Source organism: Hyperolius riggenbachi, chromosome 2 (assembly GCF_040937935.1).
Source record: "Hyperolius riggenbachi isolate aHypRig1 chromosome 2, aHypRig1.pri, whole genome shotgun sequence".
Lineage (NCBI taxonomy): Eukaryota > Metazoa > Chordata > Amphibia > Anura > Hyperoliidae > Hyperolius > Hyperolius riggenbachi.
In genome coordinates, this window is record NC_090647.1 from 336542913 (window position 1) to 336570725 (window position 27813).

A 27813-nucleotide genomic window follows, 5' to 3' on the forward strand; every position below is an offset into this window, starting at 1 on the left:
AGTCTAAAAAACAAATTTAATACCAAAAGCAATCTATTTCTAATAGAATAAGGTTGAAAACGATTTTTAAGGATTATAAGTATGAAAAATAATTTTAAAATGATAAAATAAGTGTAAACGAAAATGTACTTGTTACAGTCCTGAAAGCGAAATTTAAAAACGAAAAAATAAGTTAAACCTCCTGAAAGCGAAATTTAAAAACGAAAAAATAAGTAAAACACAAAGTCAAAACAAATTTGTAAACGATATTTGTAGTAAACCCTATTTTGTAAATGAAAACTTTTGTTAACACGATCCCTGCAACTGCTATTTCTCGGGCGCCCAAATATCCTGTCGCCCCGATATTTTGCATTGCAGTCTATGGCGGCGCCCTTTTTGTCCATTAGCCATATGTGCCCTTTTTTACTGCTTCTTATCTAATCACTCAACAACCAAGCAAGTAATCAATTTTTATCAGTCAATAATCATCCTGCTAAAGAATTCACTTCCAATCAGTGGACAAATTGATAATTTTGATTAGATCATTGATCAGATCATTCATTGGTGAAATGTTGGCCTCAGAATGTATGTCCTAAAGCTAGGTAGTTGTGACAAGTTGGAAAGTGAATAAATGGCAGTTGCCCTCTATAACTGTGAGGATTTCAAATACACAGATGCTAAGCTGTGTGGCTTAAAAGTTTTTTCTCCATCAGTGAAAACACAAACTTGTGCAATGAGCAGCAAGATTGGTCTTAAACATACATATACTGCTGATCACTGACTGACACAGACCCTGCCTGTGTCAAGTTCTAAAAACCTGCACATGCTATATAGTAAGCCTCACATCACAGAAGAAATCAGTTAATTCGCCCCACCAAAAGATCTAAATATCTCCTTGGCCTAACACTGATCTACCAAGCTACAACATCAGACTCAGAATGGCTATGGCTATGAAATTACTGATATTGAAAGCCTTTGGATGGGTGTTTCCAGGTGTCTAATGGGATTTCCACTGCAACAAACATGGTTTCTAGATTCTGTGTAGGAAGACATTTGGTTCTGGCATTTCCAAATAAAATACCCAACATTTAATATTTTGCTTGAAACTAAATCCAGAAAGCAAGCAAGTAGCAAGGTTTAGTATTAGGAAAAAATCAAGAAATTATTAGGGTAAGGCTCAAGTATTTAGCTAGAAATGTTAGGTGAGAGTGATCGCTAATGCAGGATTAAGGGGAAAGCAAGCATTAACAATAGGTCAGCATTGTTGTTAGGCTAGGTTAATGGGTAATTAGTGTTGAGGTATTTTAGGTGGGAAGGCAGGGGAAGCCTATAGTGGTCATTCATTTAGTGTTTATTCACATGGTGTTGAGATCACACAGAATAAAACCCATCATAAGCTATGCCTATACAGGGAAGGGCGAAAGTGAGATGAGGTATTAATGGTAAATTGTAGGTCTTCAATATACCTCTGACTGAAGCCCGTCTGGGAAGTATTGTGACAGCTCCTTCTGCCACTTCCTCTTGCTGTTGGACAGGTGAGATTTTGGAACCCCAACTGTCAGAGCCAACCCACATAAAATGTCCTGTCTGATTTGCCCTTTTTGCAGCTGCAAGGACTCGTCTGTAAATGACAAGAAGGATAAAATATAGTATAACACCAGTACCCAATAGAAAACTAATAAAGAAAAATCTCACAACTATAATATCAAAATAATGGTAGCCTGCCAATGAATGACAATTAGCGTTAAGTAAATTCAAATGATACTGCCACCCCAACTGAATTCCTGTTGATTAGAAATGGCAGAGATATTAATTAGCAAAGAAAATGAATGTATAATGTGACATGCAGCAGGTTAAATGCACTGTAAGCATACTCTTGATTGACAGGAAAGGGAGTTATAGCCACATAACCAACAATGTAAGTCATTGAACAAATTTGTATATTTAGTGTTAGGCAAACAATGTAATATTCACTTGGACTGTTAATCAAATGCAAAACCAGTTTTGTTCTTGTATTTGATACTGTGAATCATGAACTAAACAACAATAATGTTTTTTAAAGCTTTTTGTGTTAGCAGCAAGTAAAAACAGTAAGGCATATTAACCGAAATCAGTGCAAGGAAAAGTGTATCAAAAGTGGAGTAGTTGTTTACAGCAAGTAGGCAGGTTTCAGGTTTAAAAGAAGCAATTATTTTGATTGGTAAAAGAGGCCACAGACCATACAATTTTTAAAATATCTGTTCAATTCATAATAGCAATCACTTTTTTTGACAGATTGTAACAATCAAAAATCTGACCAATGTACCACACACCTATGTTCAATTTTTTCCCAATCATGAATAAAAGAATTGAAAGCTTTGAAAAAATTGATTGGAACTGTACATCAAGTAATTAACAATACATCACACACCATATAATTCTTGATAAAGTTGGTCTGAAATTTTCAACATGTCCAATCTCCAAAACTCGAAAAAAGTGAAAATGCAATCAGATTTATCGATCGAATACAAAGAAAAGCTCTAGATTTTTCGGGACAACCAATCAAAATTATGGAATTGTATGTAGTGTGGCCACCTTAAGTCTTGAGTACTGTTCAACTTTTGATCCAGTATTGTTTGTACTGATAGTAATATATTAAGTCTAGTATCTCTTATTAAACTGCACCCCTTTCAGATCTGTAATTGAACTGTTATGCTAGGTAAACACAATGAGATTTTCTGGCAGGTTTACTGCCCGATTCTTTATTTCCATCATTTCCATTCTGCTTTTCAAACAATTTTCCATAGAAGCGAACAGAAAATCGATCTGAAAATTGATCGGAAATCTGATCGAACATATTAGAAATAATCAACCTGGCAGTAAATCTGGCAGCACATCTCATTGTGTGTACCTAGCATTACTTCACCTTACCTTACAATGACTACATTTATCTAACATGAAAAGGAGCAAATATATCATGCACTGAAGAGGAACGTATGAGACCATTTACCAGTTCATTAATATGAAATTGATTGGTGGCTAGATTTATTACAGGATACTTGCCCATTCAGAATGATGGAAGTGACGTTCCAGTGGTTCATCTAACATTATTTATAATTTAGTAATATAATATTGCAGTCTCCAACTTTACATCATAGCATGCAATGGGTGCATGCAAATCATTTATTATATACTGTTCAGTCTGCTTTACATTTGTATCTTGCAAAAAACACAGCGGACATGACTAAAGCAAATAACAATATGGTGGACATGTCTGGAAGCCATTGTCCAACTAACATTTTTTTTATCAAAAAAACCCTTCCCAGTCCTAGGGTTTGATTCACTAATAGCCATTAATATTGCCAAATGCAGACATAATAGAATAATAGTACTGCACTGCACAATTAGCTCAGCCCATAGTACATAGGAGTATGTAGATGTAATAGTACTGTGCTGCACAGTTAGCTCAGCCCATAGTACATATTGGCTGGATGGTGTAATGGTTAAGGGCTCTGCCTCTGATGAAGGAGACCAGGGTTCGAATCTCGGTTCTGCCTGTTCAGTAAGCCAGCACCTATTCAGTAGGAGACCTTAGGCAAGTCTCCCTAACACTGCTACTGCCTATAGAGCGCGTCCTAGTGGCTGCAGCTCTGGCGCTTTGAGTCCGGAGAAAAGCGTGATATAAATGTTATTTGTCTTGTCTTACATAGGAGTATGTAGATGTAATATAAGTGCAGTGTATTGATATAATCAATTAGCAGCCAGAGTTTTTTCAATCCACCATGGAGCAGTATGTCAAAGATAAACAATAATCCTCAGCGCTTTCCATTGCACTCTCGCACACTGTGAAGCCTGCAGACAGTGGAGACAGTGACCGTCACCCAAAATAACATATATGCGGGAGTCAGGGCTTAGTTCATACGGGGGGGGGGGGGGTACACTTTCTTGCAACAACTCAGAATCATTAAAATAAAACACAAACTCAAATTGTGGGTCCATGCACACAGGACCCCTTTGCTTTAAAACGCACTACTGCACAATAACCAGTAAAGTGCCAAGTGCTGAGAAAGTCACCAGACTGTAGTTCAGAGAATGCCCATTCTCCTTCCTGAACAGGTTCCAGCCTTCCGCCATCATCAGAGGAACTTAGCCCTGACTCCTGCATATACTGTATATATTTTTTGGGTGTCGGTCACTGTCTCTAATATTGACCACAGGGACCCATATGCAATTCACTTTTTCTCCTTAGTTTTCTCCTAGGAGATCATTTTTCATATTTGATTTAAAATAACTTTTTAGCACTTTGTAATGGAAAAAGTACCAAAAAAGTAAATGGAAAGGCATTGCCAAAATTATTTTAAATATTTTCTCGCTTGCTGGTAGTTTAAAAAGCATTTTATTTACAAGCTGTGAAAATATCACCTAGGAGAAAACACAGGTGAAAAAGTGAATTGCATATGGGCCATGGTATCTGCAGGCTTCACAGTGTGCATGAGTGCAACAGAGAGCGCTGAGGATTATTGTTTATCTTTGACAGCCCATAGTACATGGCTAACACAAGCGTTCCTATGGAACATGCACATTATTTGTAACGCGCTTTACCATAGCAATCCCCGTATTACCAACTCTTAGGCCATATGCAATTCACTTTCTCACCTGAGTTTTCTCCCAGGTGATATTTTTAAAATTGTCGATAAAATCCATTCTAAGCCACCAGAAAGCAAGAAAATTCTCAAAATAATTTTGATAGTACTTTTTCATTTAAAGAGTAACTGTTAGCCCCCAAATTGAATTTTAAAACACTATTGCAATGTTTTATTTATTATATAAGTGAGCCAAAACGCCAATGCACAAGTTAAAAATCAATCTAATTTTGTTACTATCTAACCTTTTCCCCCAGCTCCGGACGCAAGCCGCATATCAGATACTATAGCATGCAGAGCATGCCTATGTCTGGCCGACCCCCCTCTCCCCCCCAGGACCAGGTGCCAATATATTCTCCCCACCGCAGCTGACCACTCTGACACGGAGACAGAGCGGCAGCACTTCCAGCACCGTCACCGCAGAGCAGCCGCCGCCGAGTCACATGTGAGAGAATCACATGTGAGAGATGCACGGCGCTGGCTGCTCTGCGGTGCTGCTCTGGAAGTGCTGCCGCTCTGTCTCCGTGTCAGAGTGGTCAGCTGCGGTGGGGAGAATATATTGGCACCTGGTCCTGGGGGGGAGAGGGGGGTCGGCCAGACATAGGCATGCTCTGCATGCTATAGTATCTGATATGCGGCTTGCGTCCGGAGCTGGGGGAAAAGGTTAGATAGTAACAAAATTAGATTGATTTTTAACTTGTGCATTGGCGTTTTGGCTCACTTATATAATAAATAAAACATTGCAATAGTGTTTTAAAATTCAATTTGGGGGCTAACAGTTACTCTTTAAGTTTTGGTACTTTTTTAGTTAAAAAGTGTAGGAAAGTTATTTTAAATAGAAGATGAAAAATTATCTCCTAGGTGAAAACTCAGGTGAAAAAGTGAATTGCATATGGCCCTTAGTCACATAAGTCAGGTGTAGGTATGGAATTCACCATAGTATTGGTATCTTCTTGTAATGCCCCGCATGGCCTCTGACCTGAAGTCAACTGGCTGTTGGCATTTGCAAACTAGTGTGTCTTGGTGAGAATGTAGGTTGAAGAACCCTATCCCTATTGGCCAGCTGGCTTCAGGTCAGAGGTCATGCTGGGCATTATGGGATGGAGGTTCACCCACCAGAGAATTAATAGCCACACTCATTTGGTAGGTGGAGGTAGCTAAGTATGGTAAGCATTTCCCAAACTGTCAGCAAGCTCCCATTAGCAGCCTTTTTAACAGCACTCTCTGTGTTGCTATGAGGCTGTTCAGAAACTCCCACCTTGCTGCAGGGGTAATTCGCTGCATAGGAAAGAGGCCTCCATACTAATTTTCAGTACCAATCCTATGGTATGGTATAGTTCTGTGAGAAGCAATGTAAAATGCTTATATTTTATTTTTGTACATAAAACATGGTAATCGAACCAAAAACCGGTTTATCAGTAATCCAGACTGAAAGCACTAGGTTATTTCAACAAAAGTGGAGTTTTCCTTTAATGTCATTGCTCAAGTCCACAAAAACATAGCACCCAACGATACAAGAATAATGGCACTGTTGCCCTGAATGTAAAAAGTACATTTTAATTGTGCTTTTGAGGGTCTGCACCAACCTTTGCTTATCTGCGCAGAAAAATACAGCTCTTATGTTTAATTAGTCTCTATTCAGTTTTGGTTGCAAGCTTGTTGCTTTGTTGTCTTTGCCTGCTCGCTTTTATAATAACATATACAATCGCTTTTTATTGCGCAGAACTGTGAAATGTGTTGCCACTCCATAAATGAATAACGATAATATACGGAGACTAACAATGGCAATACTGAAACTTAGGGAGACACTAAGAAAAACCTAGATAATAACACAACAGAAAGTGCCTACAGTTTCATGACTGATTATTTTCCTCACATACTCATTACAATCACTATTAATCCAATGCATAAACGTGTCTTAACTAGCAGAATTTTCATGGCGCATGTCATGAGAATCAGATACATTTATAAAACACATGCCGGATGAATTTAGCTTTTTTCCTGAATTGTGTCACTTTTTATGTCATATCTAATACTGTAATATACAATTTCTTGATTTTAAATGTTGTCTGAAATCACATCCTTTTTTTTCTTCAATAAAGAGCAGAGATGTACTGTGGGTTGCACAGACTGGTACATGTGCACTGTGTACTCAGGCTTACAGTATGAGTGGGAAATAAGGGGGTAGATTCTGGAAACTACAGTCAAATATACCAGCATTTATGCAAACTACGTAATGGGTGTTGCGCAACTTGCATTATGTAGACAACATGCACGCTATTTGCATTATGTGTATCAATCAAGCAACATGTGTTTCGTATCCATAAGGTGAGTTGTACAATTTGCACACTTCCTGCCACACAGTGTATGTAAACGCAAGTGAAACTTGCACATGGCTTTTACTGCAGTTTTGTGGATGTGACCAATGGTAACTGGACATTACTGAAAATTGGTAACAGTAAAAAAGGGCGCAGGAGGCTAGTGGACAAATCGGGCGCCGCCATTCACTGTAATAATAAATATCGTTTAATGGGCGCCCGATAGGAAAAAAGGGCGCCGGAGAAAAATAACGTTTTAAAAGCGGCGCCCGGAGACTTAATGTTTTATTACTGCTTCTCATGATTACACATTATTTAATGATTTATAATTTTTTTAATATTATTTTTAAACGAAAAACAGTACAATATTTTTCAAACATTATTTTTAAACCAAAAACAGTACAAATTTTTTTTTTTTTACATTATTTTTAAACGAAAAAACCGCACAATATGTTTTTCAAACGTTATTAATGCTTATCACAGGGGGGTCTTAGGTTTAGGCACCACCAGGGGGGTCTTAGGTTTAGGCACCAACAGGGGGGTGTTAGGTTTAGGCACCAGCAGGGGGGTCTTAGGTTTAGGCACCAACAGGGGGGTCTTAGGTTTAGGCACCAACAGGGGGGTCTTAGGTTTAGGTACCAACGGGGGGGTCTTAGGTTTAGGCACCAACAGGGGGGTCTTAGGTTTAGGCACCAACAGGGGGTCTTAGGTTTAGGCACCAATAGGGGGGTCTTAGGTTTAGGTACCAACGGGGGGGTCTTAGGTTTAGGCACCAACAGGGGGGTCTTAGGTTTAGGCACCAACAGGGGGGTCTTAGGTTTAGGTACCAACGGGGGGGTCTTAGGTTTAGGCACCAACAGGGGGGTGTTAGGTTTAGGCACCAACAGGGGGGTGTTAGGTTTAGGCACCAACAGGGGGGTCTTAGGTTTAGGCACCAACAGGGGGTCTTAGGTTTAGGCACCAACAGGGGGGTCTTAGGTTTAGGCACCAACAGGGGGGTCTTAGGTTTAGGCACCAACAGGGGGTCTTAGGTCTTAGGTTTAGGCACCAACAGGGGGGTCTTAGGTTTAGGTACCAACGGGGGGGTCTTAGGTTTAGGCACCAACAGGGGGGTCTTAGGTTTAGGCACCAACAGGGGGGTGTTAGGTTTAGGCACCAACAGGGGGGTCTTAGGTTTAGGCACCAACAGGGGGTCTTAGGTTTAGGCACCAACAGGGGGGTCTTAGGTTTAGGCACCAACAGGGGGGTCTTAGGTTTAGGCACCAACAGGGGTTCTTAGGTTTAGGCACCAACAGGGGGGTCTTAGGTTTAGGCACCAACAGGGGGTCTTAGGTTTAGGCACCAACAGGGGGGTCTTAGTTTTAGGCATCAACAGGGGGGTCTAGGGGTTAGGGGTAGGTACAGGGAGGGTTACTTAGTAATTTTTTTTTAAACGTTATTATATGTTTCACTATTTAAACGAAAGATTAACGTTTTTACAATTGCCAATTTAATGCACATTATTTAATGATTTATAACTTTATAAAACATTAATTTTAAACGAAATACAGTACCCCGCGCCCTTTTTTCCCAGCGCCCCTTTTTAACGTACGCCTGAAAATTACCTACATTAGCTTTAATGGAAAAAAACAGAATATTAACCAAAAAGCCAGAAAAAGAATGCCTTACATAAAAGTTATAAATGATTTTGCATGCCACTGAGTGAAATAAGTATTTGATCCTCAATAGCCCAGAGTTCTGGCTTCCTCAGATTGCTTATGTGCCCATGTGGCACACAGATTACCATTGTAAACTGAGTGAATATACTTTGAATGGGTACTTTAGGTAATCCCTTATATGATTCAGAACTGGTAAGATTGTACATGTACAACAAAGATTGTATTATTAATGTGCACCTTAAGTTGAAGGTGCTTTCTTTTGTCAGATCGCAGAAGGTAAATGGCTAAAGATGCCTTTGAGATAAAGTATCTTAGTGTTACCCACTAGGCTGGTCTTTGTGTGCTCACCCTGTGTTTGTTTCTGTATGTCCATCTTGTATTCGTCCACTTCTGTTCATCTTTTCTCATAAGCTGTCTACCTCTGTCCTACCATATAATTATTATGTATTTATATAGCACTGAAATCTTCTGCAGCACTTTACAAAGTACATAGTCAAGCCACTGACTGTCCTCAGAGGAGCTCACAATCTAATCCAACCATAGTCATAGTCTAGTGTCCAACCATTTTATTATTACTCCTTTTGTGTCCTACCTGATCATGCACCTCTATTACTGTGCACCCATGCTATGCATTTGAGTGAACCTAACTTGCCTAACTCCATGCTCCCATCCAGTGACTAAGCATTACCTTGTACTCATACTGTGCTGTGTGATCTGGTTTTCTTGTATTCCTGTATTGTCATATTGCTGTTTGTCACCCCTAAATATTGTCTGTAACCTAAATTAATGTCCAGCGCTGCGTAATATGTTGGCGCTTTATAAATACAACAAATAAATAAATAATAAATAAATTATGCATTTGAATACCACTGACATCTACTGCAGCACTTTACAGTCTACATAGTTAAGGAGAGAAATGCTGCAAATTATGTTGTCTTGGGTCATTGATGTTGAAAAAATATTTTCTGGGGTGAACTTGCTGCATAAATATTGTGTGGGCAATATTTCTGCTTACATATAATCTGTAGAAGTAGCTACTGTAGAAAATATCAATCATGTTATGTCTCATGTCTGTTATCTAGGGCCTCATTTTCTCTTCATGTAGAGGGGGCACACCACTGATAGGTCCATGTACATCTGATTGACTCTCTGAGACGTCGATGATAGGTCTGGTTCACTCTTCCCCTCTAAATAATAAGAAGTTATAACCTTTTCAAGATGTTGTACCTACCCAGTCTCACTTGTATTTTTCGCCAAACCCCAATCTGGACCCCTTTCTATCTTTGATCGTTTTTAACAAATTTCCATTGCTTTTATGTGGACTCCTTGTATCTCCCTTGCCAATTTTGCCAATTCATCCTTAAGCTCCTGACCAGTGCAGGAGGCCTGGCTCTACCTAATTTTATGCTATACTTCTGGGCATCTGCTCTTGTATGCTGGTGGTTCGCTCAGGATGAAAGGAACATAGCAGCAACAATAGAAGCAGCTGTATTAGTCTTCTATGAAAGTTTAACACTGCTACCCTTCAGCCCCAAGGCTTACTCAGACCTCCCTGGTACCAGTGGCTAACAGTTAAAGGGGAACTGTAACAAAGGATTGAACTTCATAAAATCAGTAGCTGATGCCCCTTTTCCCATGAGTAATCTTAACCTTTTTTTTCGAATAGCTCATCAGGGACATCTGTATGACTGATGTTGTAGTGAAACCCCTCCCACAGTTTGATGTCAGGACCCAGGTCCTGACATCACACTGTGGGAGCCTCTTTGCATTGTGGGAATATATAACCATATACTATTAACTTTTCTACTGAGTTTTCAAAGCTTACCAATAAAATACCATGCAAGAAAATATTCAAAAACGATTTGATAACTTTTTACCTACTTTTAGTATTTTTACAATTTCTAAATGCTAAAAATGTATTATTAAAGAAAATGAAAATGTATCTCCTAGGAGAAAACACAAGATAAAAAGTTATTTGGATAAGGGCCAAAGTTCCTCCTACTATCCATATGTGGCCAGGCATGAGTTAGAACAGCAACTGACATATTCAGAGAGGCAAACAGTGAACTCTAAATTTGTCCTTAGCCTATATACAGTATGTGAAGTCGACAATTTTATTTCAAATATATACAGCAAAAACAAATAGGACGGCCATGCATGACCCACATCTTTAAATCCAAGCCTTACTCCTGATAATTCCCCTCCTTCAACATCTTCAAGAAGGCCCTCAAAACTCACCTTTTCACTCTGGCTTAGCACCCCTCACAAGTGCTCTAAACCCGCAGCTGAACTCTGGTCCCCTATCTTTCGTGTCCCTACCTCTCCCTCTAGATTGTAAGCCTTTGGGCATGGTTCTCCTTTTGTGTCCTACCTGATCATGCACCTCCATTACTGTGAACCCATGCTATGCATTTGAGTGATCCTAGCTTGCCTAATCTCCATGCTCCCATCCAGTGACTGACTAAGCATTACCCTGTACTCATACTGTGCTGCTGATCTGTTTTTTATTTATTTATTTTTTTTGTATTCCTGTATTGTCATATTGCTGTATGTCACCCCTAAATGTTGTCTATAACCTTAACTAATGTCCATCACTGCGTAATATGTTGGCTCTTTATAAATACAATAAATAAATAAATAAATAAAAAGAATTAAACAGACAGAGTACAGCTGTAGAAAGAATCTGATTTCAGCAGAAACCTTCCAACATGAAATACCGTAATATTCTCTACCAGATAGAGAGCAATATTTCACTGAGAAGATGTGAACACATTAGTTGTAGGAGACACCAATCTCAGACAGTTTAGTGTTGCCATGATTGTACTGATCCAAACTGATTGGACATCAGTTTCTGCAGATGTAGATGTGATCAGGTCCTCTACATCTACCGAATCTACAAGAAAAGTTTTGCCGTTTGAAAATAAAAGAACTTTTGTGCCTTGTTTATAATGCACTTAGGCAATCTGATATGTAATGATCCCAGCAGGCCCAATCAAATTCCACATCCAGCATTTGTCCATTAGCTGAAACAGTAATCACATAAACCCGCACACTATCCAATGCGCCAAGAATTCTCTGTTTATCCCACTCGTCCATTAAAAATAGCAATCCCAAATCCTTTACCTGATATCATCTTCACTGGCAAAGATGATGACAGCACGAGCATTAGATGTCTCCAATAGACGCCGAATTAGCTTATCAAATTCTCCCGCTTTTGGCTCTCGTGGGATTTTAACTGATTGTGCTACACACAAGCTTCCTGTAGATAAAACACAAGTCTGTTATCAGCACCATCTCTGTTGCAGGCGGATAAAGCATACGGAGATACATAAAAAATACTTCCAATCTTTCTAGAAAGCACACAGCTTACATAAACTAGTTGAAACACACAGAGAAACATCATTCCCATTTTTACTAGCCCAGGTTGTTTCATTTATTATAGTATTAGCTTCCATTTGTTGGACAACTCAGTGTTCAAGAGGAGGCTTGCAGTTAAAGAAGAACTCTATGAACTTTTTGGTGCTGGGTTCTGAAACAGCGTTTGTCTTTGCCAAAAATATCAAAATTGCATTTTGCATCGAGCAATATAACTTGTGTAGCAATGTTAAGATTGCATTTGTTCCATCAATGAAATTTTAGACAAGAGTGTGACAGCACCAGTCTGATTCAGGTCTCCAGGGACCCTTCCTCAAGCCTACTATACATGGAACGGTGAAAAATATCACAGGTCCCAGATGGGTGACGCCATCAAGAGCAGAGCCGAATGGTATAGCCGAGACAACGTCGGAGCTACATGACACTTCACATGTGAAGCGTCATGTTGCTTCGGGATTGTCTCGGCTATCACATTTGATCTGCTCTTAATGGCTTTATCCATTTGGGACCTGTGATATTTTTTCATGTTGCACATATAGATTTTAATGTGCTTGAGGATATTTTGATATATTTTGCTACAACAAACTCTTTTTATCTTTTCAAGTAACCCCCAGTATTCACCTTTGACTACATAGGGGTGTGGTGACCACTCCTTGCCAAGTACTAATTTCCCTCCAAGATTATTACAATTTTCCTCCAAGATTATTATAAACAAAAGCAGAAAGATTACAGTACTGTGTACTTTCGAATATTGTCTACCCTCCCCATTTAGCTTAGCTTTTCTGTCATAGGGCCCGATGCACAATACTGCAGGGAAAGTTGCCCTGTGCAGGGAGCGCACCACTATTTTACTGTTACTAACAAACTGGGAGCACAGAAAGGACTCCCGATGCCCAGTCATGTGAAAGCTCAACAAAGCCCATGTCTGCATGAAGCAACCACAATACATTGGCTGATTTTGTTTCTATGGTCAGTGTTTCCACAATTAAACATGTAATGTTATTATGAAAAACTGGGATGCTACTTGAAAACACCTAACTATGGCTCCTTTGAAGATACACTTTGATGTAAAGACTGTCTCTTTAAAATTATTAATTGCCATATCTCATGCTGTTTGGCATTCAGGGGATTTGAGTGGAGCAAGAAGAAAGTGAATTGCATATCAGTATTTTTCAGCCTTGGGTTTTTGGTCCTTGCTCATCTGCATGCTTCTATAGAGCTCATGAGAGCAGAGTAGTCAAGACAGGCTCAAGAAATAAAGACATTGCTACAGTTTTGGCAGACAGGTATAGGCAACAACTCATATAAGCTGAATAGGTAACCAACTGCCAACATGCTTGCCTGCTGTATAGTCGGACATCAACGTTTCATTAGAACCTGCCTTGTCCAATAGACACGGTATTATTATTACTAGTTAAAAGGCCTGCCTGTTAAAAACGTTGCTAGGCCTCGGCCACGACCCCCCTACCCCCCTGCAATGCACGCATGGCCATGAAGTGGCCGCATGCACGGCCATGACACGCGGCCAGACATGAAATCACACATGTGAATGCTCAAGCACATGGTCACGCGTGCATGAAAGCTTGCACACACGGCTGAAAATGCACACGGCCATGCACGCCTGTCCCCTAGCGGCCATATTTAAAGTATTAAAAGACATCTGAAGTGAGAGGGATATGGAGGCTGCCATATGCATTTTCTTTTAAACCATACCAGTTGACAACATGTGACTAATCCAATCATACTTCAGTCAGAAACATCTAATCTGCATACTTGTTCAGGGTCTATGGCAAAAAGCATTAGCGGCTCAGAGGATCGACAAGACAGCCAATCTGCATTGTTTAAAAGGACATAAATATACCAGCCTCTATATCCCTCTCACTTCAGATGTGCTTTAAAGAGACACTGAAGCGAAAAAAAAAAATATGATATAATGAATTGGTTGTGTACTATGAATAATTTCTAGAAGATTAGCAGCAAAGAAAATATTCTCATACTTTTATTTTCAGGTATATAGTGTTTTTTCTAACATTGGATTATTCTATAATATGTGCAGATTACACAACACTCAGCATTCAAAATGATTCTTTCAGATCAGTCTGTGAAGTAATGACCTCTCCTCTAGCAGAGAAAAAGTAAACAGTTCACTTACAGTTGAGATAATAAAAGTCAGATAACAGCCCTCTCCACGACTAACTTAGTCGGAGAGCTTAATGGCTTGTTTGCATAGAGATAACAACTGGAGTTTCTCAACTCTTCCTGTACTGGAAACAATTAGACTGATGTATCTGATCTTAATGTTTTATTTCTTAGCTGTACTACACATACAAATCATAATATCATAATTTTTTTTTTCGCTTCAGTGTCTCTTTAACAAATAAGCATTTAATTGATTGCGTAGGTGTTTGGATTGGTTCCTTCACACTTCATGTGTACCTGAACTGACATGTAAAATGATGAGATACATAGGTGAATATAGTACTAGTCAAAAACAACAACAAAACATTTGTAAATTGATTTTCTCCCACAGGACCCATAGAGCATAAGCTTGTTTCGGATCAGTACATAGTGATGTGTACAGGGGGAGAAGTTATGTGACCATAAATGCCAGACTAAACAGGTGTCGTAGTAAGGAATTGTAACACTATATAGGAAAACTGTAGTGAAAGGTATATGGAGGCTGCAATATTTGCTTCCTTTTAAGCAATACCAGTTGCCTGGCTTCCCAGGTGATCTTCTGCCTCTAATTCTTTTAGCCACAGACCCTGAACAAGCATGCAGCAGATTAGGTGTTTCTGACATTATTGTCATACCTGACAAGATTAATTGCATGCTTGTTTCTGGTGTGATTCAGACATGACTACAGCAAAAGAGAGCAGCAGAGCTGCCAGGCAACTTTTATTGTTTAAAGGGAAATAAATATGGCAGCCTCCATATACCTCTCACTACAGTTGTCCTTTAACCACTTTACCCCCAGCGGTACGAATTTCTCCCTTTTTTCCCCCCTAAAAAACCAGGGACGGAGAAATCCGTACCTTCCGCGCTACCGCCGCTGTCCGCGCTCCCGCCGCTCATGCGCGCGCACCCGCCGCTCGTGCACGCCGCCGCCCGCTTGCCCGGAGATCAATGAACGGGAAAATCCATTCCCGTTCGTTGATCTAGCCCCCGCAATGATCTGCTGCTTCTTTCAGAAACAGCGAGATCATTGTGAGTCTCCCAGCCTCCTACTGCTTCCTGTAAGCGTCCTTCCGGACGCTTACAGGTCGCATGTAAACAAACACTCTGTGGCCATCTTGTGGCCAAATAGTAAACTACACCCTAAAAGCATTTTACATATTCAAACATTACATTTACACAATAAATTAACTCATTACCTCCCACACTCCCCAATTTTTTTTTTTTTTTTGTAATTAAAAAAAAAAAATACAATAAAAAAAAACATAAATAGTTACCTTAGGGACTGAACTTTTTAAATATTTATGTCAAGAGGGTATAACACTGTTACTTTATAAACTGCGGGCTTGTAATTAGGGATGGATGCAAAACTGAAAAAAATGCACCTTTATTTCCAAATAAAATATTGTCGCCAAACATTGTGATAGGGACATAATTTAAATGGTTTTATAACCGGGACAAATGGGTTAATACATTTCATGGGTTTTAATTACAGTAGCATGCTTTATTTAAAAACTATAATGGCCGAAAACTGAAAAATAATAATTTTTTCCCACATTTTTTCCTATTTCCCCATTAAAACACATTTAGAATAAAATAATTCTTGGCATAATGTCCTACCTAAAGAAAGCTTAATTGGTGGCGAAAAAAACAAGATATAGTTCATTTCATTGGGATAAGTAATAATAAAGTTATAGACGAATGAATGGAAGGAGCGCTGAAAGGTGAAAATTGCTCTGGTGGTCAGGGGGTAAAACCCCTCAGTGGTGAAGTGGTTAAAGTCCCTTTCTGTTTTCCTGACCAGCAAGGGTTGACAGTTAAACAGTAAAGCTGGCCACTAATGGACCAATTTCTAGCGAAAAATCGTTCGATCGATCTGAAATTCTAGGTCGGCAGTGATCGAATTGCTAGTAAATAATCTCCGTTAATGGTTATGATCGATTATGAACGAGTGAAAAAAAAAGTCGTCCGACTGAATTTTCGTCGAAAGAAATTTTGAATTTTAAAGACGATCGTGATCGATAGATAGCAAAGATTGGTTCGTTGATGGTGTAGTGAACGATTTTTCTTCCGATCAGAATTTCTGATCGCTCGAACGATTTTTCGCTAGAAAATTGGACCATTAGTGGCCACCTTAATGGTGGCCACTAATGGTCCAATCTTTTTCATCCAATCTTACCAAATCTATGTAGTATAAGGGTAAATTAAGTGAATATACTGAATGGATACTTTAGGCAGTTACCTTATATTACATAGAAATGGTAAGATTGGATGAAAAAGATTGGATCATTAGTGGCCAAGTCAAATTTAGCCCTATGTCCCAGGAAAGTAAATAGAAGCCAAAACAGTTTTGATCTACTTAAAGAGACAGTGAAGCGGAAAAAAATTATGATATCATGAATTGGTTGTGTAGTAGGGGTAATTACCAGAACATTGGTAGCAAAAAAAATATTCTCATTATTTTATTTTCAGTTATACAGCTTTTATTTATAACATTGTATCATTCTCTAATACCGTATATACTCGAGTATAGGCCGACCTCCCAACTTTTACCTAAAAAAACTGGAAAAATTTATGAGTTTGAGTATAAGCCGAGGGTAGGAAATGGCAGGTGGAATTCCAGGGTGAATCTTGCTTATAAGTCCTGTAAATAAATGCCCCAATGCAACTGAATGAAAAGTGGAGTATAGGCAGATTCTAACTACATAGAATTGGCACTACATTTACACAATTCTATCACCATATGCCATAAGTTTACTCCTGGGTCTACTGCGGGTCACTTTACATATAATAAGAGATAATGTAAGGTTAAATAATAGCTGTGTCTTCCCCCTTGTAGTGGATGTGTGCCCCCACTATGCACAAATGTAACAACCCCATCATAGACACAGCAGAGCTGTGTAAAATCTTACCCACCGTTCTAGTGATTGATACCCACACTAGCAATCTTCTCCCCACAGTACATGTTATGGATGTGTGCCCTCGGGTGCATGCTATTCAAACTCACTGATCCGCGCTGTCAGGTCTTCTAACTTCCGAGCTCCCGGTTGGGGGGCGGGCCTTTGTATATGGAGAGCCATGCTTGCCATTCACACTGACAGAGCCGCACTCTGGGTCACTGCAGCACCATGACCTTCGCATAGGCAGAGCAGTGAGTGATTTTACTGGTCTGCGCTGCATTCCGTTCCTTAGCCTGTCAGTCCCGTCGCATCTCTGACATGATCCCTCTAGTGAGGCGCCACTAGAGGGCGTCATAGCAATTAGATGGACTGACAGGCTAAACAACCGAATGCAGCGCTGCGCAGACTGGTATAATCACTCACCGCTCTGCATATGCGAAGGCCCATCCCCCGACCTGGAGCTCAGAAGTTAGAGGATCTGACAGCGCGGATAGCGGTATAATCACTCCCCGACCCGGGGACTTTGCTTTAAAGTAGAATTCAAATCTGATTAAATTTCTAAACTCTTCTGACTAATGTCTAAAAATATGTATCAGTGCTGCATAAAAGGTTTTGCAATCTACTGTTATTAAAAATGAATTTTCCATTTTGCAGCCAGTCAACAATTTCTAAACTTGTGATGGATTTCCAACAAGCAGCTAGAGCAGACAGGGCATTTTCGGCAATGGTAGTCTGGAATCCGGAGGCAGATACATTTCCACCATAGGCTTAATAGAAAATGTATCCAGTTGTCTGGAAAAAACATGCATGTCAGGGCTTTGTGTTCTGCTGTCCATCCATTGGATCCGTTGCAAACTGTTATGTGTGAACAGATCTTATCAATAACATAGGATCCAATAACGTCTATTGTCAGCGCCGTAAAAATAGCAAAAAATGTCAGTTTTTCGACTCAAGTGTGAACAGAGGAATTGAAGTAAAAATGGTGTAATACATTGCTTACTTAATAAATGATTTAGTCAGTGTTAGCCCATTGTAAAATCGTTCCCCCTGATTTACATTCTGAAACGTATCACATGTCGACATGTTTAGTGCTGGCAGGTGTATCACTGAGGAATGATTGCATGTTCTGAGCTGAATAGAAAAAAAATTCTGGTCTCCCAAAGTGCACTTGGAAAAGAAAGGTACATAGCTAAACAGCCTAGGCTTGACATTACTAGGAGGGTGGAGTTACTTGCCAAAACACACCAATATATTGCTATGGGAAGTGTTACTAATGTAGAAACCACAATAATTTACATGAAAGTGGGTATCCTGAATAATTTCCTGCGTTCTATCATATGTCACTACAGCATCCAACATTTCGATCAACAAAATTCTATATTCCAATCGACCATAGAATCATTTCACATCAATTTTCTCCACATACTGCATAGTTTTCTATACATTCAGTTGTAAAAATCTGATTGAATGATTGCATTTGAGGCAAATATTGTACTGTTAAAGAGGACCTTTATTTATTTTCAACATGTTACTGAGTGGCGGGCAGCAAAATAGACACCCTCAACCCGACAGACTGTGTTATAGATCATCAGAATCAGAATTTATTTTGCCAAGTACAACGGTGGATTGTACCCGGAATTGGTTTTGACGCATACAGGGTCGTTGGTGAAAAACAAGAAAATAGCACGGTTAAGCATGGTACATACGTAGACGTGGGACAAGCATACATAGGACAACATTACAGTTTGTGCGTACATTTAAGCAAAGCGTTGTATACAGTTAAGCATGGTACATACGTATAAACAAAAGCAAAATCAAAGCAAAAACAGAGAGCATTACAGCATACCCGTACAGTTAACATAATACAAACAGAGCATTACAGCATACACGTACAATTAACGTAATACAAACATAGCAAGACATACACTGATAGCAGGAACAGAAAAAGAGTGGGACTGGAGGAGCAGCCTGAGAGCTGATATGAGCGCTGCCATTTTCGGCACTGGACGCTACACAGCGATGCGCTACCAACTAGACAGGTGCTACCAATTGTCCACGAAAAGTAGAGAGGATGCTGGGGGGGATCATGATGGACGCGGACAGCAGGGATCACTTGAGCCAGGTTGTTCGAGGAGAATCGCTCCTAATTTCAGAGTCCGCACGGCTGGTTGATGAGGATGCAGACACAGTGGGGCCCTGTAGTGCCAGGGGGCACCTTTGCTGGGCAGCAGTGGTGGACGTGGGGCCTGGGGCCACCCAGGCTGAGCAGCAGTGGTGGACATGAGGCCGGGGGCACCTCGGCTGGGCAGCAGTGGTGGACAGGCCAGGGGCAGCATACCTTCTCTGTGGCGGCGAGGAGCAGCAACAGGCCTCCATTTGCACGGTGGCAGCGTGGTCGTGGTCGTTCCCATGGTGACTGGGGGAGCCGCTGCAGTCAGGCCTCCTCTGCACGTGGAGGGTGGCCCATGTGCCCTTGCTGGTCCCTAGGCCGCTGGGCGACCCGTAGTGGAGGGGGACCGGCCACCCCAGCAGTCCTGGGCTGCAGACGTCCGGTGATGGGGAGTTCTCTGGGGGAGGTCTCCGGCGGCGGCCCTGGTCGGCTGGTGGTGGTGGCGGGAGCACGTGGCGGCTTCTTCCCAGGCGGCAGCATTCAAGAGCGACCGAGGGCAGTGTGGAGTCGCCGCTTCCCCTCTCCGTGTGGTCCCCGGCAGGAGAGGCGGAACCTATGCCGCGTGAAGGCGGCGTGGTGCGGCGCGGAACTTCATGGTGCGTGTGGCTTCCCCTGGCTCCAGAGCGGCGTCCTCGGCTCCCCTGGCAGCAGTGATCCCCGGGCAAGCGATCCTCACCCCGCAGCACGCTACCTCCCGATCCTGCAGCAGCCCGCAAGGCACCTTCGTGGCCCCTGCATCATCCCCAGGTGGGTGGAGGTGGTCAAGAGGTCATCAGAGGGGGAGTTAGGAGAAGGGGAGAAAAAAAGACCGGAGCCCTGTGGCCGTGGTGTCCTCACCCAGCGCCATCTTGGTGGAGGATCATGGTGGAGGAGCTATGGAGAGGCCAGTTAATTGTGTAATCAGAATTAAGCTCCACGGATTGAAATAATGTATGGTATTAATCCTAGCAAATTGCATAGTTTTGCTGGAGGGAGTGATTATTTGGCATCACAGGTGCATTATAAGTCCGGTGTAAACATGCAGTGCATGGACTCCTTAATATTAAGGATGAACAAGTAGGTATGTATGTAAGTATATACAGCAGCAGTGTTGTGCTTCCAATGGTGTTGTAAAACACTTTTTAGATCTCTTGGAACAAATTAACCAGCATGTTGTTGGAGACCCTGCAGGAAATGAAATTGTGCATGTAAATGACAATGGTGCAGGCCGGTGAAATGACTTTTATTGCACAGTTTTTTACAGGTAAATGCATAGTAAAAATGCTATTAGGATATGAACTATGCTTGTCTACTTAACTATGTCATGAAAAACTGGACACGATAGCAGGAAATATAGTGAGTTTATCTAGTAATTTGTATTACAGTGGAACATGGCCATCTATCTGCCACTGCATTAGTAAGAAGATTCTTTTATGGACACCTTTCAGAGCACTTACCCTAAAAGTGTGAGCTCCATACTGACCAAAAAGTATATCAGTTTGAACCCTTTCATTATCACTGGCTTCAGTCGCTGGAGAGATTAATTAAAGGGATTAATCTGACTGAGACGAACTACATCAAGTAGGATTATTTTTCCTACTGTGAGTATAAATTGGCCGCTGCCTCCCTAGGGTTGTGTGTCACTCTCTTCTGGATTAACACTATTTTACCAATATTTTAGAATTAGATTCGGTTTAACGTTGATGTACAAAGTTACCATGTTGCTATTTTATGTATATTAAAGGACCAGGTCGCCCAAATGTGATAGTTCAATTAAAGGTGGATGCTGCTGGACCAATGCACCTACTAGTTTTTATTTCTAGGAGAATCCAGTCCTGACATATATCCTGGCTTTTCTTAACTTATTTTACAGCTCTGTATCCGAATGTGCTCTGACTAGCTAATGCTTTCCCTGTGACATAGCTAAGCATCGCCTATGGAGACTGCAGCCCTCTGATGCATATTAAGCAAGGCATACTGTAGGAGCAGCCAAGCAATTTAACTGCTGACATCTTACCCAGAAGTACTGGGATAGAAAATTGTGGTGGAATAGCTATGGGACAGGGCCGGGCCGAGGCATAGGCTGGAGAGGCTCCAGCCTCAGGGCGCAGTGTAGGAGGGGGCGCAGAATTCATTCAGCTGTCATTCCTAATTGTGTTTGAAACAAAAAGAAATAAGAAAAGGGGATACATAGCAGTGACTGCAAGCCAGATAACTAGATATTAAGGTGTTGGGGAGGTTGTGGGCCCTGTGGCACCTCTTAGTCTAATAGCAATCAGTGTGTGATGGCTGGGGTGGTAGGGATGGAGGGGCGCACTTTGATGTCTCAGCCTTGCGTGGGAGTTGTATGTGGAGGAGACAGGAGAGGAAATAAGAAAATCTGGCAGCCTGCAAGTAAACGTAAGTTATACTTACCTGAGAAGTCTTGTCCCGCAATGCCATCCTGAAGTCCCTGCATCACCCAACCCCACCTCCTGGCCCCGCCTCCTCTCTCTCCCTGGAGAAAAAAGCCAAACTATTTACTGTAGTAAATAGCTTGGCATTTTTCTCTGCGGAGAGAGAGGAAGCAGGGCCAGGTGCCGGAAGTCGGGTGATGCAGGGACGGCATCGCGGGACAAGACTTTACTCAGGTAAATATAACTTACTTTTACTTGCAGGCTGCCAGATTTTCTTATTTACTCTGGAGGTCCACTTTAAGCTACATACACATTTCAAAGGCCTGTTGCCCAAAATGATCTTTAGGGAATGTTTTGTGCATCAGTTTTCCAACGATCATTACAGACATTGGCCCATATGCAATTACATTTTTCTCCTGAGTTTTCTCCAAGGTGATATCTTCAAACTTGTTAATATAATACCTTTTAAACCACCAGCAAGCAAAAAAAGAAAGAAAAAAAAACCCTCAAAATAATTTTGATAGTACTTTTTCTACTACTTTTTGTACTTTTTCTATTGGAAAGTGCTGAAAACGTATTCTAAATCGAAAAATTATCTCCTAGGAGAAATCTCAGGAGAAAAAGTTAATTGTATAAAGCCCATGCTGTTTAGTATGTAACTAGGTATTAGGCCCTCTTATTAACGGACTCTAGGTTACCATGTGGCCACGGCCCTGCGCCTGTACAGTACGGCATTGGCACACACGGATGCAGATTGATGCAGACACCTGTGGTATTATTAGGTAGGATGTTTAATGGAGAAGGGAGAGTATGTTACTGGAATTTCCTATGGTAATAGGCATCAGGAAGCAGTGATCTAAGCACAATTAGGGCCACCACATTGCAGGGACACCTGTACCCACACATGTTATATGTGAGCTACATAGCTGGTACAGAATAATAATTAGGCTGACTTACCATCTTCTCTGGACTTCTGGATAAAGGCCTCCACTCCACTTTCACCATAGCTACCTTCAGATGCAAGTGTGGACACATAGCTCCACTTCAAGGCCTTCACAATATCCACCATAGCCTGGGCCTGATAAGTGTCAGATGGAACCACTCGAGAGAAGAAGTCATATCGACTATTGTCACTTAAGTCTGGAGCAGTGGAGGCATAACTAACTTGTGGAATCTGTGGGGATAATAAGGAAATGGAGAGCGAGTTATTTATAGCAGCAAAGCTGGACTGCTAAAACGATAAAATGAGCACTGTAAAGACTTTAAATGTCCCATACGTAAAACCACTTTCAAAATGCAAGTCGATAATAATGCTGTTTAACGCCAATAAGCAAGCATTAGCATTAGTACATAATGGAATAAGTGTGCGTGGGAGTGTGTCTGTGTGTATGTGTGTCCATTTTCAGAACCTATAGCAGGAGATGGAAGAAATTTCGGATTTGAAATGATTACAAGTCAAAGAAATGTGTTTTGTGCATAAAAACTATCGCCCAACTTTGCATCCATTTTCCCCAATTCAAATGCTCTGGCAAACAGAGTGAGGGTACTTTCGCACTGAAACATTGCATTGCATTGTAATGGACACTGTTTTGCATACTGTAATGTGGAGCTATGGCAAGTCTATGAACAAGTCATTTCTTATCAGCTGTGACAGGATGCAAACATTGTTACAGTGCAAAACATGCAGTGCTGCATTGCATGCATTGCAACTTGCAAGAACCGCACATTGACATGCACAGTGTGAGTCAATAAAGGTGCACACTGGTCAGTTACTTCTTTGCAAACCTCTGCAAATGTTGTGTTTCATTATGTTATGATTATGATATGTGCTTGTTATTATAACGTAACACAATGCTACACCCTAGTCTAAAACTAGCCAAATACAAACAATGAATAGACCAGTTAGACAAGACACAGAACAATTCTACCGTGCTTTTTCTCTAGCAGACTCCAAACGCCAGGGCTGCAGCTACTAGGGCACGCTCTACAGGCAGTAGCAGTGTTAGGAAGTCTTGCCCAAGGACTTCTCACTGAATAAGTTCTGGTTTACTAAACAGGAAGAGCCAAAATTCAAACCCTGGTCCTCTGTGTCAGAGGCTGAGCCCTTAACCAGTGAGCAATTGTGTGTGTTGCAGTTAGCATTCAGTTTAGAGGCAATGGGGGTGAAGTCCCTGGAAGTGAGAGCTCCAGGGCTCGCCCGCATTTCCCTCTAGGTGTCGCATGGTGGTTTGGGGGCCCCAGCCAGTGAGAGAGACTGGTGCTCCCGGCTGTCATGCGAACCAGTGTTTGCAAGGTGAATAATTAGGGAGGGGACTGTGTGGGAGATGCCTACATGCAGCGGTCCCTGTAAAAGATGTAATCAACGATTACGTCCATCCGAACCTCCCACCTGAATGCTAACGTATGCAAATGCTGCTAGATTTGGTATGGCAGGCAAAGGGTGTATGACCGTACACCTGATTGGCTGACTGGCGCCTGCTGACCAGATAAAGGTAGGAAATTGCTTGAACTAGTAGTGAGCAATTGTGTGTGTTGCAGTTAGCATTCAGTTTAGAGGCAATGGGGGTGAAGTCCCAGGAAGTGAGAGCTCCAGGGCTCGCCCGCATTTCCCTCTAGGTGTCGCATGGTGGTTTGGGGGCCCCAGCCAGTGAGAGAGACTGGGGCCCCCAGCTGTCATGCGAACCAGTGTTTGTGCCCTTAACCAGTACACTATTCAGTCACAGTCTAGCAGTGAAATATACTCTTCCACACTTTCTGCGCCCTACAACAGCTGCTGCTAGTACTACTGCTTGCTTGCACTTATAGCTGGCTGGCCAATGCTACATACAATGAGAACTGAAGGATGGATTTAAATCTACCCATCAAAATTTGGTGCACATCTACAGAAAATTCAAAGATCTTCTATGGGAGCCATTGCAAAGAAGACAATCCACTAATGTTCACAAATGAAAAAAATAAGAATTTCATATTCATCTCAAATCAGGACACAAAAAAAGAAGGCTGGATTAAAGCCACTCGACATTTTGTTGGGGTAATTTTGAGTTACAACTTAGACCAAAAGGTAAACAGATAAACAGTTAACCGTACAAGCACTTAAAGCTTTAAAGTATTACGAATGTATGAACTGTCTGCACATTTCCCTTTGTTTGAAAAGTGCTTATGAAAGTAATTTCATACAAAACTGTCATTCCAGTTCTTAGAACTGTTCTGTTTTCCCTGTGACAGCTTTTCCCATTTACCTATGCACGTCTTCTAAGCAGCCCTCATTGTCAGCAGAGAGACAGTGAAATGCAGAGTCTGGTGCTTTATTGTTGGGCCAGGTCAATCACAAGGAAAGGATTAGGAATTATTTTCTCATATTTTCTACTTTTCCCTGGTTTGAAAGACCCTTCGCCTTCCATCAGTCTCAGTAATATGTATGGCTGCTTTATATTATTGCCACAAACAATTGCTTTTTTCATAGCAATTGATATTTATTGAAGTCATTTTTTGAAACTATAAATAAAGTACGGTGTACAGACAATATAAAATGCTTAGGTGTTGAAGAGTTTGCAGTATTTCAGCCACTGGCATCCTCCCAACATACAAACCTCTAGCACAGGGGTAGGGAACCTATGGCTGGGGAGCCAGATGTGGCTCTTTTGATGGCTACATCTGGCTCACATACAAATCAGTAGGGGTCGATTCACTAAGCTACACTGCTCAAGCAGCACAGCTTAGTGTGGCAGCACAAATAACATTTTCAAAGTAGGCACGCTACTGCTGTAGTGTGCACTACTAACTTTCTCGCGCTACCCCAAAATGAACGGCTGCTCCAATTGTTCCACTCCAAAGTCCAGTGACTTTGTAGGACTAGATCCCGCACTTTGATTAGCCAAATAGACTGCCTGTTACTTGACAGGCAGCCTACTGGGTCAAAGTGCGGGGATCTCATCCTACAAAGTGAATCAAGCCCCAAGTCAGCTAGCTAATTGTACAAGCTGTTAGTCGGTATTTCTCCTGTCTTGCTCTCAGGAAAATTGCTGATGTTACTGAAACCTAAGAGAAGCTGAAGACGTGTGTGACAATTCCGCTGCCCGGCAGATCAACTGTATACACATCACCATGGCAATAGGGAAACATGGCCCTCTGATGCGCATGTGCACTGTCCCAGTTTGAAACATATTGTATGGCTCTCACAGAATTACATTTTAAAATATGTGGCACTTATGACTCTCATAGCCAAAAAGGTTCCTTACCACCTGCAGCAGGTGGTAAAAGTAGATCATGATGGACCTAATTAGTCAGCACAACATTACTGCTTTATATGGAAGCCGGCCAAAATGTTTTCTAATTTTGGATAGACTGAGAAAGTGCTAGAACCTTTTTCAGGGTTTTTATTACTATCTTGGTTGTTGTTTTCATCTCACTCACTATCCCCAGAGCAGGAAATAGGTTCACATCTCTCCACATCCATAACAACAAAAGTTGTTTAGGTGATACCTTTAATGACTAACTGTACAAGAGTTCTTTGCAAGCTTTCGAAATTTTAAGTTTCTTCTTCAGGCAATAAACAGAACTGAACATCAAGTATACCAGCACTCCGTATTCCAGAAGAAAAACGCTCTTTTATTGAGCCATTATATCCACAGTAATACCGAAAATTGTTTAGAGGGCCTTGCAGGGTCACCCTTCATCAAGCAGTAACCACACGCCTTGATGTAGGGGGACCCTGTGAGGCCCTCGAAACAATTATCAGTATTACTGTGGATATAATGGCTCAATAAAAGAGCGTTTTTCTTCTGGAATACTTGATGTTTGGATGTTACTGATTGGCAGGCCTATGCCATAATACCAAGCACCCGACTTTTGAACTATTGGTGTGCCCACGCACAACTTTTTGATCTTGCATTATACAGAACTGGATCAGAACCACATAAAAATAATGTCACATACAGAAGCTTACAGTATATAATCAGGGGCATCAGGGGCTGCTGCAAATGTGCTAAAATTATGAATCCTCACTGGCTGCCTTGGCCCAGAACCATCTTACGAGTGTAAAAGGCTTAAGAGAGGTTTACCTCTCATTTTCCCTTTTTTGACAGGAGATCCAATGTGGTTTTCTTGGCAGCTACAAAAGGACTGTTGCCAACTTTTTACCAACTTGTGAATCTCAAGCTTTCTACATCAGCTATGCCAAACCATAACAACAACACATTGTTTTTGTAACGAGGAAATGTAAGTACTGAAGTTTCATTCACTTCTGTTCCCATTGTAAAGATCCTCTTTTTTTCCTGCCTAGTGACAAGATCACTAAAAATAGCAAGTGAAGTGTGATCTTCTCAAACGTTACATAAACAACGAGAGTAACAGTCGTGCTAACCCACACCTGCTATATCAAAACCTGAAAAAAATCTTTATGCTGGAGTTGCATAGTATAAGATTTGTTTCTGAAAATTATATAATACCCTTATCTATGGTGTGCAAGTCTTTTTCTCCCTTTTCTCATGTAGGCCCTTATTTAATTCACTTTTTCTCCTAAGTTTTCTCCTAGGAGATTATTTTTCATCTTCTGTTAACATAACTTTTCAACACTCTGCAGTTGAAAAAGTAGGTGATAAAGTATTGCCAAAATTATTCAATTGTCTTTCTAGCTGTGGCTTTAAAAGGTATTGGCCTCAATTCACTAAGATCATGCTGGAGATAATAAGGTAAGAGAGTTCCTTAAGTTACCTCCTCTGTAGTTAATTTACCTCCTCTGTAGTTAATTTACCTCCTCTGTAGTTATTTTCACATGCAGTTAATTAACAGCCTGTCTTTAACTCTGGAGTTATTTTAAGGATTGAAGAGTTAACTTAAAGACAGAAGAGTTAACTTTAGGTTTGCCTGAGGTAAAATGTTTCCTGAATACTACATGCCTTATCACCATGGTAACAACTCTAGAAGAGTTATTAATGACAGGAGATAATCTTAGTGAATTGAGGCCATTGTCTTGATAAGGTGTGGACATATTACCAAGGAGAAAGATGAATAAGGGCCATAATGTTAATAAAGACTTTTTTTCCATTTACATTTGAAGCCAGCTATAAGTTTCCAAAACTGGCTATAAGCTGGAAATATACTTTGTTGCAAGCAGTGAGTCTGTACTTTCTTTTGATATATATGGTTTGTCTAAAATGAATCCCACATGAGTAATATGCTGCCAGGAGCCCTTCTTACTGATTTCCTACAGCTTTAGGTTGAAACTAGACATTGAAACTCC

The 27813-nt window shown here is 41.0% G+C and overlaps 1 protein-coding gene across 2 annotated transcripts in view; it reads right to left on the bottom strand.

Moving 5' to 3' along the window:
- The window catches only part of GRM4 (glutamate metabotropic receptor 4), a 327989-nt gene that overhangs the window by 149448 nt on the left and 150728 nt on the right, over positions 1–27813 (bottom strand). For both annotated transcript variants that reach the window (XM_068269388.1, XM_068269389.1), the window contains 3 exons: positions 22530–22746; positions 11701–11836; positions 1446–1600 (listed from right to left, as the gene is read on the bottom strand). In XM_068269388.1, coding sequence (XP_068125489.1) covers positions 1446–1600; positions 11701–11836; positions 22530–22746 — 508 coding nt within the window. The remainder of the gene's footprint in view (positions 1–1445; positions 1601–11700; positions 11837–22529; positions 22747–27813) is intronic.